Here is an 18,238-nt window from a genome sequence, read left to right on the forward strand (position 1 = left end):
ACTGTTTAGTTGTATTTCTAATTTTCAAAGTAAAATCAGCCTATATGTTACTCAGTGTAAGATTTTAATCTTGGTAATCAGCACATCAGACATCTGAAAATATGTATATATCACAAAAAAGTTAGAAACTTTGATATTAAAGAAATAGAGATCACATGAATGAAAGTAGCCTAAATTTTTAATGATCTGCCCTTATTGATACTTTCTTTGTCATTCATCAGTGCTATCAGTTGTAGTTGGTCTAACCCACTCTTCTAGTTTATCCAAGCTACATGTCTTGATCCTTTTTGCTTTACGACATATACTGCTTAATGGAATTTGAATGGAAAGATGATAAAGAGAGGGACCTACTTAAGGAATTGATCCATCGAAGATTCTTAATAGCATTTAGAATTGATGAGACACATCTTTATTTTCTCAGGCTGTCTTCTGATGTGAAAGCACAGGATCTTTCTAAACATTAGACCAAAGAGAATCAACTTTGACTTCAAGCTTGAGTTTACAGTATTGCTATAAAGATTTTGCTTCAGCAGAAATTCTTTTGGATTTGTTTGTTTATTAACATTTTTATTATTTTAATAGAGCCAACTGTACGAGCTGAACTGATGGAACAGGTGCCTCATATTGCATTATTTTGTCAAGAAAATCGACCTTCAATCCCATATGCTTTTTCCAAATACTTGCTGCCTATTGTGGTTAGATATCTTGCAGATCAGAATAACCAGGTAAAATTTCTATATAAATACTATTCTTAAAGGGAATGTGTTTAGTATGACCTGATAGTAATGGATCTGAATCTGGGTAGTTTGCATTTTCCTCCCTTGGGCTGTCATAAGCTGACTTTTCTTCTCTCTCTATACTATTTTGTTTGGTGAGCTCATCAGCTCCCATAGATTCAGTTATTGTCTCTGTCAGATGATTCTCAGATCTCCTTTTGTAGTCTTTACCTCTCTTCTAACTTCCAGTCTCACATTTCCAACTTCCTGTTGGACATCTTGAATTGAATGTTTTATAGACATCTTAAACTCATCATGTCTGAAACTGAATTCATCTTTTTCCCCAAACCCCTTCCCTCTTTCTAACTGCCCTATTAATATTCTGGGGCCCCATCATCCTCCCGTCACCAAGGCTTTCTGCCTAGGAATGAATCATCATCTCTCACTCTCCATATCCAGTCTGTTGCCATGTCCTATCAATTTTACCTTTATAACCTTTCTTGTATACACCCACATTTTTTCTGTGACACAGGCCCCTGCCCTAGTGTAGGTCTTTTATCACCTCATGCCTAGACTATTGCAGTAGCCTGCTGGTTGGTCTCCTACCTTCAGGTCTCTCCTACTCTAGTCCCTTCTCCACTCAGCTGTCAAATAGATCAGATCTAGCCATGCCACCCCTCTCCCCCATTCATTTATTGAATAGGATTCAATAAATTCCGGTGACTCCTTATGATCAAATATAAAATACTGTTTAGCATTCAAAACCCTACCTGTGCTGTTCCTACTTTTTTAGTTTCTTACATCTTATTCACCCCATGTATCCTGAAATGCAGTGAACAGCCTCTTTGTTCTTCTTTGTACAAAACACTCCATCTCCCAACTCTTTGCATTTTCAGGGGCAGTCTTCCCATACATGGAATTTTCTTCTTCCTCATCTTCACCTCCTGATTTCCCTGGCTTCCTTCAAGTCCCACCTAAAATCTCACTCACTGTCTACAGGAAGCTTTTCCCTAATTCTCTTCAATGCTATTCCCTTCCCTCTGTTATCTCAAATTTTTCCTGTGCATATCTTTTTTTGGTAAATAGTTGTTTTGATGTTGTCTTCTCTTTTATGAGCTCATTGAGATCAGAAACTGGTGGTAGTTTAGGTCTTGGGGATTGTTTTGGTTTCTTGTCCTTTCTTTGTATCCTCAGTGCTTAGCACAATGCCTGGCACGTAGTTGCTGCTTTAAAACTGCTTGTTGAGTGACATTTTTTTCTCTCTGGTTACATGGTATAGTTTCAAAAAGAGCTACTTCATATCTCATTAGAGGATTCTTAATAAAACTTTTTGACCTCAACTAAACCTTGAATCATTTCATTTGCAATTCTTTGTGGGAACATAATAACTTATTGTTGACACAACAAATCTTAGACTATATAATCATTTGCAGTGCCATAGTAGAAGATTACTCTTAGCTTTGTATGTGTATTTGCCAGCTCATGGACATCCCTATAATGGCTATCTTTTATTATGTTGCAAGTCATTAAATGAAAGGTCTCCTAAAATCATTAAAACAGAATAGCAGATTTATTATTATTTAAATTGGTAAAAAATAAAAATAGGCAAAGTTCCTTTCATCTTAAATGTTCCATTGATGATTGAATTTTGAGCCCTTTGACTTCAGAAAGAAGTCATCTAAGTTGGTTTATGTTGTGCATTAGAAATGTCCCCTATTTACTTTCCATTTTGATGGTTTTTCTTTAGGTGAGAAAAACAAGTCAAGCAGCTTTGCTGGCTTTGCTAGAGCAAGAACTTATTGATCGATATGATGTGGAGACCAAAGTATGCCCAGTTCTTATAGACCTAACTGCACCAGATAGCAATGATGATGTGAAGACAGAAGCTGTGGCAGTGAGTAAATGATGCATCTGAATGTTAAATTTATGATATTTGAAGAATAACTGAGTATGGTTTTCTCTTTTAGTAAAATATGTTTGTAAGTTTCCTGTTTAATATGTAACATGAAGACTTCTATAGTATGTGAAAGTTTACATCATCTTTATTGATGTATGAAAAGTATGACTTATGTCTATTAAAACTAGTCACAAATTAATTGAAATTTAATTAGAATGGGGGTCAGCTAGGTAGCGCAGTAGATAAAGTACTGGCCCTGGATTCAGGAGAACTTGAGTTCAAATCCAGCCTCAGACACTTGAGACTCACTAGCTGTGTGACCCTGGGCAAGTCACTTAACCCTCAATGCCCCGCAAATAAAATAAAATAAAATAAAATAAAATAAAATATGAAATTTAATTAGAATGAGATGGATTTGAAAAAAAAAACAATAAGATGGTGTCTTAGGGAAAAAAAAAAAGGGATGGATTCTTTTTAAAGTGACGCTTACTCCCCTTTTCCAGATAAAACTGTCTAAAAATGCCGCCCTGTACTTTATAGGTGATTTAAGGGAAAGTTTTTAAAAATAGTTTTAACTATGCAATTTTTTGCCTTGTAAGCGAATGAATCTAAACAATGTAGTACCGCTATACTAAATGTATTTTTGCTTTTTTCTTTTATGAATATTTATATTTGTCCTAGGTTTAGTTTTTCCCCCAAGGGGGCATATTCACAGTCCCTTTTACTTAAAGTTGTTAACATGTTGGAACTCTCAAGACAGCAGGTAAATTTGTCACCAGAATTTGATTGGCTATTTAGAGAAAAGAATAGGCTCAGGTCTGTGTATAAAAATCCATTTTGGTACACTGATATCAGAATAAATTTTTATGATTATGTCCCTACCACTGAGACCTTGAGGAGGGTAAAGAATTGGGATATTCAGTCTTTGCCTTGAGTTACTTATATGTCAGTGTAAAAACATACAAGTTTACAATTAGAGAACAATAAATGGAATCAAATGATAGATTTAATACTAAGGAATAAAGAGAAATAAAATGCTGATATCCTTTTAAAAATTATCCTTTCTTAATAGAGCTATTATAAATAAAGTAGTTTGGGGGCAGCTAGATGGCACAGTGGAGAAAGCACCAGCTCTGGATTTAGGAGGACCTGAGTTCAAATCCAGCCTCAGACACTTGACACTTACTAGCTGTATGACTTTGGGCAAGTCACTTAACCCTCATTGCCCTGCCCCCCTCCCCCCCCCCCCAAAAAAAAAGTAGTTTGTATTATCTCTTTTTGGCACAATTTGCTTCATTAAATATTCTGGTTGATAGTTATTTTAATTGAATTAAATTTAATCTTTTCATTCAGAAGGCAATGCTTCAAGCTTATTGTTCTCATCATCATTTTATCATATGTTTTTGTGCATCAGTTACCAATAATTTTTAGCTGATGAACAGCCTTAACCTGAAATTTTAAAATAAATTTTTATTTTAAAAATATTTTTTGATATAGAAGTCTTAAGGATTTAGAATCAGTTTCTTCAAATAACTGGTAAACCACAGATAAATGTTTACATTTTGCTATCACTATTACAGGTTGGTAGATAAATGTACTGTGCTGTGATTTTTTAGTTAAAAGTTGTCCTTAATATGTGCTGTGACCTTAAAAATTCACCTGTCTCTCAGGTTAGTTGAAAGTGAAGTTATCTTTTTTCATCTCTGAATAAGCAAATATGGAAGAAGTTTGTACTGTTTATGGATCTTTTAATTTTTTAGTCTAAGGATAAATTTTTATTTCATGTAGTCTAGTCTATAATTTATTTTTTAAAAGTAGTTTAAGTATCCCTTTTTAAATTTTATTATATAGTGGTTATAATGATTATTTGGTGGATAAGGAATCATATCTTACTGTATTTCACCAAATAACTGCAGGGTTGGGGGAAAGAGATTTAGAAATGTAATGCTAGATGAAGAGCTAAGGTGGTAGTACAACTGAGCTCCGACCAACACCACCATACAGAGAACACTCTAGACTGATTTTTTTTATTTGAAACACCAAGGAAAAATCAGTCATTTTTCTATCCCAGGTTGGCATAGAATCAAACAAAAAGATTTGGGATTGGGAGTCTAGCCAGGAACAACTACTCAGAGCATTCCATGTGCAAGATAAGGCTATGCACCAAGTGAAGAAGAGCTTCCAAATCTAACAAAGAAGGATGCAGCCTTGTGGAGGGTATAATAATAAATGCCAACTGACAGCTGTAGAAATGACTATGGAGTATACCAGCCCCTTGAGGTGTGGTACTCCAGGGTAAGGAACAGTTGTGGGAGGGCAGAGCCAAGATAGCAGAGGAAAGACTGTGAATTTCTTGATAAACCTGTACACACACTCCAAAATAATGCTATAAGACAACCCCTGGAGCAGCCTAACCCACATAAGAACAGGGTGAGACTATTTTCTTGCCAAAGATGACAACTGGGATCACCTGCTGATCAGGCTGAGCGAGGAGCTCAGCACGTGGTCTGGACCCAGCCAGGAACAGACCCACACCTCCAGGGCCTCTGATTCTTTGGCGTCAGCGACTTCTTCTGAGGCTTGGCTCATGGTCTGGTGAGGGAGTTTGGTGGTTGGCCGGGATGAAGTGACTGTGATCTCTGCTGGAGTTGGGGTGAAGGGCCCTGGTTCTGAACTAGTGGGCTGAATCAAGTGGTGGGGGCCCAGTAGGGGAGGGGCACAGGCACACCAAGCACCCGACTATAGAGAATCAGATTTCAATCAAGCAATGGACAATAGAAAGCTTCTTGGGGAGCAAGATAGACCAGAATACACCCTCAGAAGAAGATAATAACAAAGTCAAAGCTCCAACATCCAAAGCTTCCAAGAAAAAATGAATTGGTCTCAGGCCATGGAAGAGCTCAAAAGGGACTTTGAAAGAGAAAGTAGGAGAGATAGAAGGAAGATTTTGAGAAGTGGAGGAAAGAATGTAAAGAGAAATGAGAGTGATGCAAGAGAGTCATAAGAAAAAAGTCAACAGCTTGAAAAGCCAAATGGAAAAAGATAGAAAAGCTCTCTGAAAAAAATAATTGCCTAAGAATTAGGATTGAACAAATGGAAGCTAGTGAAAAACCAAAACACAGTAAAGCAAATACAAATGAATTCTTTAAAATAGAGGGCAATATGAAATATCTCCTTGGAAAAATAGCTGACCTGGAAAATAGATCCAGGAGAAATAATTTGAAAATCATTGTACTACCTGAAAACCATGACTAAAATAAGAGTTTAGACACCATCCTCCAAGACATTGTCAGGGAAAATTGTCCTGATATTCTACAAGCAGAAGGTAAAATAGAAATTGAAAGAATCCACCAATTACCTCCTGAAAGAGATCCCAAAAGGAAAACCTCCAGAAATATAGTCAAATTCCAGAGATCCCGGGTCAAGGAGAAAATATTGCAAGCAGCTAGAAAAAAGGAATTCAAATACTGTGGAACTACAGTAAGGATAATACAAGATCTAGTAACATCTACACTAAAGGACCAGAGGGCATGGAATATGATGTTCCAGAGAGCAAAAGAACTGGGACTACAGCCAAAAATCACCTACCCAGCAAAACTGAGTATATTCCAGGGGGGAAAATGGGTCTTTAGTGAAAAAGAAGACTTTCAGGCATATGTGATGAAAAGACCTGAACTGAATAGAAAACTTGACATTCAAATAAATATAAGACCCTAGAGAAGCATTAAAAGGTAAACAGGAAAAAGAAATCATGAGGGATATTAAGAGATTAAACTGTTTACATTTCCTACATGGGAAGATAATACTTCTAACCCATAAGAACTTTCTCAGCATTAGGGCAGCTGAAAGGAATATACTTAGAGGGCACAGGTATGAATTGAATATGAAGGGATGATATCTGTAAAGCATTTATTTTTTATTTATCCTTGTTTTCTATGGGGCAGGCAGGGTGGGGTGGCTTCTGTCTGGGGCCAGATATGGGCTCAGGGCCTTCTGGGTCCAGGGCTGGTGCTTTGTCCACTGTGTCACCTAGCTGACCCATGATGACAGCTTTAAAATAAAGTTATGGGGTAAGAGGAAGGCACTGGAAGAAAGGGAAAAGGAGAGGTGGACTGGGGAAAAGTAACTCACATAAAATAAACAAGAAAAAGTTTCTGGAGTAGAGGGAAAGATTTGGAAGGAGCGGGGGAGTGAATGAACCTTACTCTCATCAGAATTGGCTCAAAGAGGGAATAACATACACACACACTCAAGTGGGTATAGTAATATATTGTGCCCTGAGGGAAAGTGGAGGGAAAGGAGATAGGAGGGGAGAGGCAAATGAAGGAAGGGCAGATTGGGGGAGGGGGCAGTAAAAAGCAAAACACTTGAGGAGGGATAGGGTGAAGGAAGATAGAAAATAGACTAAATATCACAGGGAGGGAATAAAATGGAGGGTAATACAATTAGCAATAGTAACTGAAAGAAATGGTGAGCAGGATGATATAAGAAGGAAGTATGAAAAATGCACACCATTAGCAGAGGAAGAACTGATGGTATCTGAATACAGATTGAAGTATAATTTTGTTAGCTCCTCTTTCTAAAGTTATTTTTTCTATTTTCTTTCACAACCAGACTAATGTGAAGATGTTTTGCATAACTGCACATGTATGACTTAAATTGAATTGCTTGATTTTATAGGGAGGGTTGAGGAGGGAGGGAGGGAGGAAGAAAATTTAGAACACAAAGTTTTAAAAAATCAATGTGAAAAGTAATGATGAGCAGGAGTTCAGAAAAACCCTAGAGTAACTTAATACTTATACCAAGAAAGCAGTAGCAGTACCAACCTAGACATCCCGCCTAGAAATGCAGAGCCCAGCCCTAACAAAGTTCAGACTCAAGAAGTAGGTTTGGAGATGAGCAAACAAAAAAGGAATACCTCTAAAATGGTATTATAGTGTCAAGGACACTTAGGACAAATCCAGAAGAAGAGAATTAATCCAAAACATGCACAAGTAAAACCTCAGAGAAAAATGCATCTTGAACAAAAATTCAGCTGAAATTCCTAGAAGAGGTAAAGGAAGAATTAAAACATGTTTTTATAAATTAAATGAGTGTGCGGGGCAGCTAAGTGGTGCAGTGGATAGAGTGCCCACTCTGGATTCAGGAGGACCTGATTTCAAATCCAGCCTTGGACACTTAACACTTACTAGCCGTGTGACCCTGGGCAAGTCACTTAACCCCCAATTGCCTTACCAAAACAAACAAAAAACAAACAAACAAAAAATTGAAAGGGGGCAGCTAGATGGTGCAGTGGATAAAGCACTGGCCCTGAATTCAAGAGATCCCGAGTTCAAATCTGGCCTCAGACACTTGACACTTACTAGCTGTGTGTGACCCTGGACAAGTCACTTAATCCTTATTGACCCGCCCAAAAAACAAACCAAAGAAACAAATTAAATGAGTGTGCTAGAGAGAAAAAAATTATAAAAATAAATGAGAACTAATGAAAAAGAATTGGAAAGAGAATTAACAGCTTGATACGAAAGATATAAAACCTAGCAACCAACTCCTTAGAATGGCCCAAAAAGATGTTAGACTCCATGAAAGAAGAAATAAAAGAAAGCAAAAAAAAAAAAAAACTGGAAAAAAAAAACGGGAATCAGATGTAGTTTGGCTCATGGCAGAAACAACTGGCATGAAAAACAGATAGAAGAAAGATAATTTAAGAACCATTGGGCTTTCAAGAAGCCATGAACAACCAAAAAAGCCAGTAAATTATAAAACTGCCCAAATCTTAGACCAAGAGGGTAAAGTAAAAATGGAAAGCAACTACTGGTCACCTCCTGAAAGAAACCCCAAAATGAAAACTCTTGGAAACATTATTGCTGAAATCCAAAGCTTCCAAGTCAAAATTACTGCAAGTTGCCAGAAAGAAAGAAATCAGGTGCCAAGTAGCCATTAGTAGGATCACACATAATTTAGAAGCCACCACTATAAAGGAATACAGAAATATGATGTTTCTGAAGGCAAAGGATCAAGGCTTATGACCAAGAATAACTTACCAGCAAAACCGAGTATGATCCTACAGGGGGAAAAGTAGATATTTAATGAAAAGAGGACTTCCAGGTATTCATGGTGCAAAGACTAGAGCTGTACAGAAACTTTGAAATGTCAGTGCAGATATTGAGATACACAAAAGGTTAAACACTAGTGAGCACTTGTAAGCCACTAACCAAGCATAAGTAGTTTACATTCTAAGAAGAAGAAACTTATCATTAGGAGTCCTAGAATCTGATTAGACTGAGACTTGGTTATAGTTCTGTTATGTTGTGATTATCTTAAAAGATTAGATAAGGGAGGACTGGGATGGGGAGAATTATTTTACATAATTGGGGTACACAAGTTGAAGTTTATACAAACAAGTAGGATATAGAGTAAGGAGAACATTTGATATTTGAACCTCACTGTCATCTGAATTGGTCAGAGGAGGGAAAAAATTCACCTACTGTTGGATACATAAATACATTTTACTCAGAAGGGGAAGGGAGATGGAAGAGATAACAGGGAGGGCAGATTAAAGGAAGGAAGAGTCCTGAGCAAAACATACTAAGTTTGCATTTAGAAAAATATTTATAGCAGTGATGGCAAAGAATTGGAAACTGGAGGAGTGCTCACTATCGCAGAATGACTACACAAATTATGATATATATGGGTAAAACAGTACTGTTGTGCTGTAAGAAATAATCATGGAGGGGCAGCTAGGTGGCGCAGTGGATAGAGCACCGGCCCTGGAGTCAGGAGTACCTGGGTTCAAATCTGGCCTCAGACACTTAACACTTACTAGCTGTGTGACCCTGGGCAAGTCACTTAACCCCAATTGCCTCACTTAAAAAAAAAATTTAAAAGAAATAATCTTGGGCATGACATCTGAGAAGACTGGTTTGAAATAATGAAGAGCGAGGTGAAGAAGCAGAGGAATGGTTTATGCAGGGATAAAAATACTGTTAAAAGGAAAATAATTGACTTGGGCTTTTGTCTGTATAATGACTAACCTTGATACCAGATTACTCGTGATGAAACATGTTCTCTACCTCCTAAAAGAGAAGTGTAGGACTCAGAGTGTAGAGTGAGACATTTTTTTGTACATAGCTCATTTGGGAATTTGTTTCATTTGACTGTACATGGTCATAGTTGATATTTTGTTCTTTCTAAGAGAGGGAGAAAGAGAAAGCAGATTTTATTTGATTGGAAAAAAAAATAAATGTAGTGATACTTGTTTTTTAAAGTGTGAGCAGTTCTCAATCATTGCAGGGCAGATTATTTAGATCTTTTTCATGTTTTGATTCTTTATAACCTCTATTATTGCTTATTAATTTCTCCATGATAAAAGAATTAGCTAGAAAAAATAAAAGGAGAAAATTCTGCTAAATTTTCTATTCATTAGTCAGTGTAAAGTAAAAGATTTTAATCATAAAATTAAGAATGTGAGAGCTAGAACAATATCTCCTGTTTTACTGATGAGAATGAGAACCAGAGAGTTAATTATTTGCTTAAGGTTAAAGTTAGTCACATAAGTGGCAAAGCTGAAACTTGAATCTATATCTCCTATTTTTCTGACATAAGCATGTCTTCGAAAGGATACCACCATTGACTAAAATGAGGTTTTGTGATTATGTATAGATTTACTGGGGCTTTTGAAAATTTTAGGCATTTTATAAATTATTGTTGGTTGATTTTCATTCATACAAATTTTCTTACTCCTAATAGAACAGTCTTCTGTTATTAATCTATATAGTATGTTACAGAATATTAACTCATTCATATAATGCTTTTTTTCCCCCTGGTGGGTCAGTGAGGGGTAAGTGACTTGCCCAGGGTCACACAGCTACTAAGTGTCAAGTGTCTGAGGCCGGATTTGAACTCAGGTTCTCCTGAATCCAGGGCCAGTGCTTTATCTACTGTGCCACCTAGCTGCCCCCACATTCATATAATGCTTTAAGATTTTCAGAGTGCTTTGCTCACAGCATGCCTATAAAATAAGTAGAATATTATTAGACCCATTTTGTGGATGACAGAACTTTGATTCTGAGAAGTTAAATGATCCCATGATCACAAAGCTTAGTATTTCAGACAGAATTCAAACTCCAGTCTCCTTATTCTAGTATTCCATGTAGTGCACTACATTTCCTCATGGCTTACACAGCAAGGTTCTCTCTCTCCTGTCTCTGTGTCTCTGTCTGTGTCTGTCTGTCTGTCTGTCTCTCTCACACACACACACACACACACACACACACATTATGTAATGTTTGATTATGTAATTTAAATTGGTTAAAGTGTTTGTCCTTTAAGATGTTCCTAAGCTTATTATGGTTTTACTTTGCTATTAGATAATGTGCAAGATGGCACCCATGGTTGGAAAGGATATCACAGAGCGACTTATCCTCCCTAGGTTTTGTGAGATGTGCTGTGACTGCAGAATGTTTCATGTTCGGAAGGTATTACAACTTAGATTCTTTGAGAGTATTAGTGATGGTGAATCACAAAAATTGGCTGTTATAAAATGACATTGTATTAGACTTGCTATTTTGATATATCAGTGTTATTTATTTCTTGGCAGGTCTGTGCTGCTAATTTTGGAGACATTTGCAGCGTAGTTGGGCAACAAGCCACTGAGGAAATGTTGGTAAGTATTACAGTTAAAAAAGATTAAGCATTGGAAATATTAGAAAATAATTTTAAATAAATTCCTGAAGTGCATGTGATACCCAAAACTTTTTATGCAAAGTTCAACAATTTTAATATGATTTTGCACAATGAAAATATCTACGTTTTCCTTGTAGCTCTTGGCACATAGGATAAAGGGTGTTTTATAGGAAAACAATAGAAATAACAGGTTTTTTATGAACATAATATAAAGAATACTCAGATTCCTTTTTGTTGCAGCAATAATTTTTGGTTACTTGAGTTTACAATTTTGTTTCTTCTTGATATTTAATACTACTTTAGTTTGTGGAAGAAGTTTTTTTTAAAAACAAGGATTAAGTACATCAATTGATACAAAAAATTTTATTAAATTTTACTTTGAAATAGAAATGTTGCTCTATCTCTTTGCCTCAGCAATTAAAAAAAATTACACTGTCAATGCAATTTTGACATATTCTTAAATTCTAGTCCCTTTATTGTTAAAAAATGATTATAAACTTTTTTGGTTATCAGCATAGCTAATTAAACTTGCTCTGTGATTATTATATTAATCCAAACTCCTAAAATACATTTTTTCAATCACTCCCACTTGTCCTTATCAGAATTCTTTTTCCATTTTCCCTTTATATTTAAAATAGCTTATTTCATTAAGGTACTTTAAAGTTTGTAACCTATATTATTTCATTTGAACCTCAAAACAACCCTACGAAGGTAGATAGACTATAGTTATTTAGTAAACTAACCATTATTCTACGTTGGCATATTGGTTAAAGTATGCTTTGTTCTTCTGGTTCATTCTTTTTTTTTTTTTTTGCTTTGCATAGATTATCACCTGCATCACTGGAAGTAGTACCTGCATAAAGGAAATCAATCAAGCATTTAACCTCTTTGTGTCAGGCATTGTGATAGGTGGTAGGATCCCTTGGCATATTAGAGTATTATTTCATGCAGGTCTTTCCAAATTTCTTTGTATTCTTATTCTGTTACATAAATATACCATGATTTATTTGCTCATCTCCTTGTTGCTAGATATTTAGATTTTTTTTCCCCTAGGTACTTTTGCCATTAAAAATAGTGCTGTGGGGGCAGCTAGGTGGTGCAGTGGATAAAGCACCGGCCCTGGATTCAGGGGGACCTGAGTTTACATCTGGCCTCAGACACTTAATACTTAGTAGCTGTATGACCCTGGGCAAGTTATTTAACCCTCATTGCCCCCCCCCCAAAAAAATAGTGCTGCAATGAAAGTTTTGAACACATAGGGGTTTTTTTATTTTTATTTTTTTTCTGGTTAACATTTTCAAGTTATGTTCCCAACAATGGAAGTATTGCGTCAACGGGTGTAATTTATGTAATTTTTCCTTCTTATTACAAGATTCCTGTCCAGGGGGAAAAGGTGTGCAATTTTACTAGCGGTAAATGTTATACCTACTTTTCCACCACTCCACCAGTGTTAAGGGTTAAAATTCTAGCTAGTCTGTCTAAAATATCTAATGAGTGGTCGCCAATAAATTATAAGCTTTAGCAAGAGTTAGGTTTTTAAGCATTTATTAAGGAGAATAAGAATTTGGTAAAGAGAGAGAGAAAGGCCTAGATTCCTATCTATTAAAGGGAGAGCACATTTCTAGCTCCCTTCTCCGCCAGCGTCCTCAGGAAAAAGCCCGAGACTCCGCGCCAGTCTCTTCCTTCCTCCTCCCACTAGTCCGCGTCACTTCCTGATACCAAAGACAAGACTCCTGGTCTTTCCCTCAAAGACCTTCGCTTCATGGGCAGAACTCTTCTACAGTTAGTATCCAGCAGGTGGCGTTATTCCAATCGTTACAGTCCCCCCTGTTGTTCCTCAAGAAACAAAATGTTTCCTTGATGGAACAGTAAAAAGAATATAATAACTATTGATAATTAATAATATGTGAACAACAATATAGAAAAGGAAGAGAGGAAAGTTTTGTCCAGAGGGGCGATTTTTTTTTGTCCTCATGAACTGACGCTTTGACATTAGTCTTGCAAAGGGAGGGCCTCTGCAGAGAATACATATTACAGATGGTGTATATTATAACAGAAAGAGAAAAAAAAAAAACAAAAACAACAAATCAAAACTGTTCATTTAAAGTCTCTGAAAGTCTTTTCTTAGATGTCCTCTAGGTGTAGTCGTGGAATGGAAGTCTTTTCAGGGGTTGATGTGTGGATACTGGTAATCAGCCAGGAAATTTCCTACAAAATTGAGCTTAACACAACTTTAAAATAGCTTTGTCAATAATCAAATCAAACAATGAAAGTTCTCAAAAACATGTCTAAGGGAATTCAGAATCTTAGTTGTTACACATGAAACATATAATAAAACAAAAATTGAAACATTCTTTAAAATTATAATATTACTATAGTCCCCCCCCTTATGGAGGGTAATTGAGAAGACAATTGCTGCGATATTAATTATTAAAAATAATTTTTTATCTTTGTTTCATCACTTTTTGCATCATCTGCCTAATTATCCTCATGCCATTATGAGAAATTAAAAAATCTAATATAATTGGTAACAGGTGTCAAGGCCAAATTCAACACTGTATTTATCATGACACCTGAGATAATTATGGGGGTTACCATAAAAGAACAGAGAAATGATGGGATATGAGCATTCCCACACTTGAGCAGTATGTACTGCCCATACAGTATGCCAGGCTTAAAAGAGGTGGATGGAATATATGTCCATGCCACCGAACATATTGGAAGAAACTGAGTCAGACTTAATCAGATGCATGGGATTGAGATGTCCATGGCATCAGGCATATAGGAGGGAGCATAGAAGCCAGGTGTAGAAGTGAGATGGGTGGGATCAATATTTCCAGCCATCTGTACAATATTGTGGGGAAAAATAAAATAAAATATTAAACCAAGAGAATCCAACCTCAACATTTGTCAAAAGCCGTTCCCTCGGCCATACCTTGACTTCATGCATGTCTCCCCTCATGTGACAGTTCAGTGTCTGCTCTTGCATGTATTCCTCTTGTGATTGGATGGCATCTTGGCCAACTGGCATCTGATAACTCAGAATAAAGGCAATTAATGTCTTAAATGATAAGTTCCCATAATCCAAGTCTCATATGGATTTAAAAATTGAGGATAATAAATGATTGCAAAAAATGTGAATACATCTTGACTCAGAACACAATATATAATTATGCAACAATTTCAAATAATACCCCTTTTTTTAACTTAGTATACAATTACTTTTTTGAAAAATCTGAACATATTTAAATACAAGTTAAAGCACAACAGAATCTCAAAGAAAACTTTTTTTTGAAAAAAGAAAACTTTTACAAATGTTCCCCTCTTTTTTTTTTTTTTGGAATGTGCTTATCAAAAATAATACTTCTAGAATCAATTTACACTTGCCATGGCAAACAATTTGCCAGGGAAATGCTTTAAAGAGTTTGATCAAATAATCAGTTGAGAAAAAAAAGCAAAAACAAATAACTCAGAATATGGGAGCACAATACTCCTAGAATTAACATTGTATAATAAAATCAAAACCATCTTGCAATGTTTCAAAATTAGATAGACAAATGAATAGAAGAAAATACACATGGAACAATAAAATACAGTGAAATTCAAACTAAGGAAATCTAAATGAATATGAACTTAATATCAATAAGAGTATTATAAAATATAAACTTGATCACATGACTATAAAAAGCTTTTACAAATATTCTCCTTGTTTTAGAAACTAAGTATAAGACACAATCTCAAAAGCATGAAAATCTCTATGAAAAGAAACCCATACCATTAATTTCAAAATGTATATGTAATAGCATAGAAATCCTATGTAACCTCTGAACTGATACTATTAATAATCTGAGTGAATTCAGAACACTTTTGATTCCGATATCTAAAATCCCCAATACTCATATCAATACCTTGCTGCTTACTTCTACATTTCTGTAAAATATATACCCTTCCATGGCAAAAGAAGCAGAGTCTTGAACTATGTTGATTGTCATTCTTATTCAGCTTAAGTTTTTCTTCTTTAACCCCTCTATATTGTCTGTCGGGCTTTTCACCATACAAATGCTTTATAAGATTACTAATTAAAGACAAAAGCAGGTTAGCAAAATTGTGAACAAAACGAGCATATCTGGAATTTAAAGAGTTTTCTAAGATTGTCTCAAAAGCACAGCCAGGCCAGGGAAGGGCTGAGCCTGAAGCTGCAAATGCAGGTAGAAAAAGTTGAGCATGCGCACCAGATCTCTGGACTTCCCAGGCAGGGGAAGCTATGGGCTTGGCCATGGGAGGAGTAGAGGGTGGGGTCTGGAGAGGAGGGGAGGGACCAGCACAATTTGAATCACACTTGATTTTGAACTCAGGTCTGGATTCCTCTTCCCCCACTTTGCCTCCAGGTGCTAGTGGATTAAAAGCTTCTAGAGGGTGGGTCATTGCCTCCAGGCATGCAAAATTAAAGCAACAATTACTGTTAGAACTGGGAAAAGCTGCGGGAATCTCTTCAGGTTTCTCTGAAAAAGCATGGTTGGGAGAGGGAGAGATATTTCCTTGTGTGAGTAAGTTGCTGGCTCTTTTAACAAAAATAAAAAGAAAAATAGAAAATCCACAAAAACAAAGCATTAACATGATCTTATCTCCCATTTGTCTGGTTAAACAGACTAATATCAAAAATAGGGTAATTAGGGAGTTTAAAAGGTCCATTCGAAAAAATTTAAAGGAAAACACAGCCAGTACACCAGTACTTAGCAGTTAAAGGGAGAGGGAGGGGAAATTTCTTACCCAACCAGAAGATCAGAAGAAGACTGAGGGTTAGCTTTCCTCTTCGTGGTCAGCCATCTGTTAAGGGTTAAAATTCTAGCTAGTCTGTCTAAAATATCTAATGAGTGGTCGCCAATAAATTATAAGCTTTAGCAAGAGTTAGGTTTTTAAGCATTTATTAAGGAGAATAAGAATTTGGTAAAGAGAGAGAGAAAGGCCTAGATTCCTATCTATTAAAGGGAGAGCACATTTCTAGCTCCCTTCTCCGCCAGCATCCTCAGGAAAAAGCCCGAGACTCCGCGCCAGTTTCTTCCTTCCTCCTCCCACTAGTCCGCGTCACTTCCTGATACCAAAGACAAGACTCCTGGTCTTTCCCTCAAAGACCTTCGCTTCATGGGCAGAACTCTTCTACAGTTAGTATCCAGCAGGTGGCGTTATTCCAATCGTTACACCAGCATTGAATCTTATTACTTTTAATTACTTTGTCATTTTGATGAACATAAGGTTATGCTTTATAACATGTTATCGGATTGAGGATTTAGAGATGAACAGAATCTTAAAAGTAATTTAGGCCAATCTCATTTTACATATGAGAAAACTGAGGTCGAGAAAAGTGACATAAGTGAATGAATGGCAGGCCAGGATTCAAGCCCTTTTCCTCTTCACTCTAAATTTAGAATGCTTTCCATGCCACCACACTTATTCCCTGTTAAAATTTGAAGCTCTTTGACTTGAGTGAGGAAGCATTTTTTTTAATCTATTCATAATTTTTTTTCTCTTCTGAAGGTTCTCTCATTTTCTTTGATCATTATGGACTGGGAAGTATCCTTGTAAAATTGTAACTGGGGGGCAGCTAGGTGGTGCAGTGGATAAAGCACCAGCCCTGGATTCAGGAGGACCTGAGTCCAAATCTGTCCTCAGACACTTGACACTTACTAGCTGTGTGACCCTGGGCAAGTCACTTAACCCCAATTGCCTCACCAAAAAGGGGGGGGGGGAGTAAATTTGTAACTGTTCTTTATATAGTTTTGATGTCAGATTTTGAAAATTTTTATTTCCCATATTTTTCTCAATCTATTACTGTGTTTTCTTGTTTATGTTGTCATGCACTTCTTTCTAATCTCTAAAAATCCTTTCTATTTGTTGAATAGTGGAAAAGTTATCTGAAGAACTGGTTTTCAAAGACTGGTTTGTAGGGAAAATAATCTTGTGATGTATATACAAAAAAGCTACTAACAAAAATCACAATTACTAATCTTTTTTTTTAAAGTGGAGATTCCTTCCCTCCCTGATGAAGTATTAGTGGAGAACTTAAAGTACTGCCTGCCTTCTCTATATAAATGTGTACATAAACCATACTTATTTTATCTTCCCCATGTAGCTTCCAAGGTTTTTCCAGCTTTGTTCAGATAACGTGTGGGGAGTAAGAAAAGCTTGTGCTGAATGCTTCATGGCTGTTTCATGTGCGACATCTCAAGAAATCCGTCGGACAAAATTGTCAACACTTTTTATTAATTTGATCAGTGACCCATCACGATGGGTAAGATTTTGTTTTAATTAAATATCCTTTTTTTCTGCTAATCTTAAAGCATGTATTAAATGTCTGCCTCCTGTGTAAAGCACTAGCATAGATCTGTTTAAATTAATATTATTACTTTTAGGGAATAGACTAAGGCAAAAGAATTGCCTTAATTCATCATTTAACAGATTGGGAAACTGAAGCCCAGGGAGGGTAAGTGATTTAACCTAATGGTCATATAAATAGCTGACCCAGGATTTGAACTGACATTCTTTGACTTCAGATCCAGTGGCTCTCTTCATGGTGTCTTTCATAACAGGTATAGTTACACCTCTTAGAAACAGAATGAGTGGGCTCACCCTTCTTGAAGATAGTAGAATTTGTATAGGCCAGAACATTTGTACATCCACCCTACAGATATGACTCTTTCTGGAAATTATGTCCTACCTTTGATCCATCCCAGTCCATAATCCATTGACAATCCTACTTGTGAATGGAGAAATAACAGAATGAGCTTCATATTATTCAGAACCTCCCCTCACGTACCACCAGTCCTTCCCTTCCCTTTTGGAGTATATGCCTAGTACTAGAATCTCTAGGTATGTACATAATTCCAAATTCTGTTCCAGAATGGCTGGACCAATTTACAATCCCTCCAAAAGTAAATTTTCC

General features: G+C 36.3%; 1 protein-coding gene across 4 annotated transcripts in view; it reads left to right on the forward strand.

Annotated features, from left to right (window-relative positions):
- The window catches only part of PPP4R1 (protein phosphatase 4 regulatory subunit 1), a 101,889-nt gene that overhangs the window by 25,296 nt on the left and 58,355 nt on the right, over nt 1-18,238 (forward strand). For 3 of the 4 annotated variants that reach the window (XM_043975187.1, XM_043975186.1, XM_043975188.1), the window contains exons 5-9: nt 583-725; nt 2,464-2,610; nt 10,983-11,090; nt 11,213-11,278; nt 17,429-17,587. In XM_043975187.1, the coding sequence (XP_043831122.1) occupies nt 583-725; nt 2,464-2,610; nt 10,983-11,090; nt 11,213-11,278; nt 17,429-17,587 (623 nt within the window). The remainder of the gene's footprint in view (nt 1-582; nt 726-2,463; nt 2,611-10,982; nt 11,091-11,212; nt 11,279-17,428; nt 17,588-18,238) is intronic. The other variant, XM_043975189.1, reaches the window with a different exon arrangement.

This window comes from Dromiciops gliroides, chromosome 1, assembly GCF_019393635.1.
Source record: "Dromiciops gliroides isolate mDroGli1 chromosome 1, mDroGli1.pri, whole genome shotgun sequence".
In the NCBI taxonomy this organism is placed as follows: Eukaryota; Metazoa; Chordata; class Mammalia; order Microbiotheria; family Microbiotheriidae; genus Dromiciops; species Dromiciops gliroides.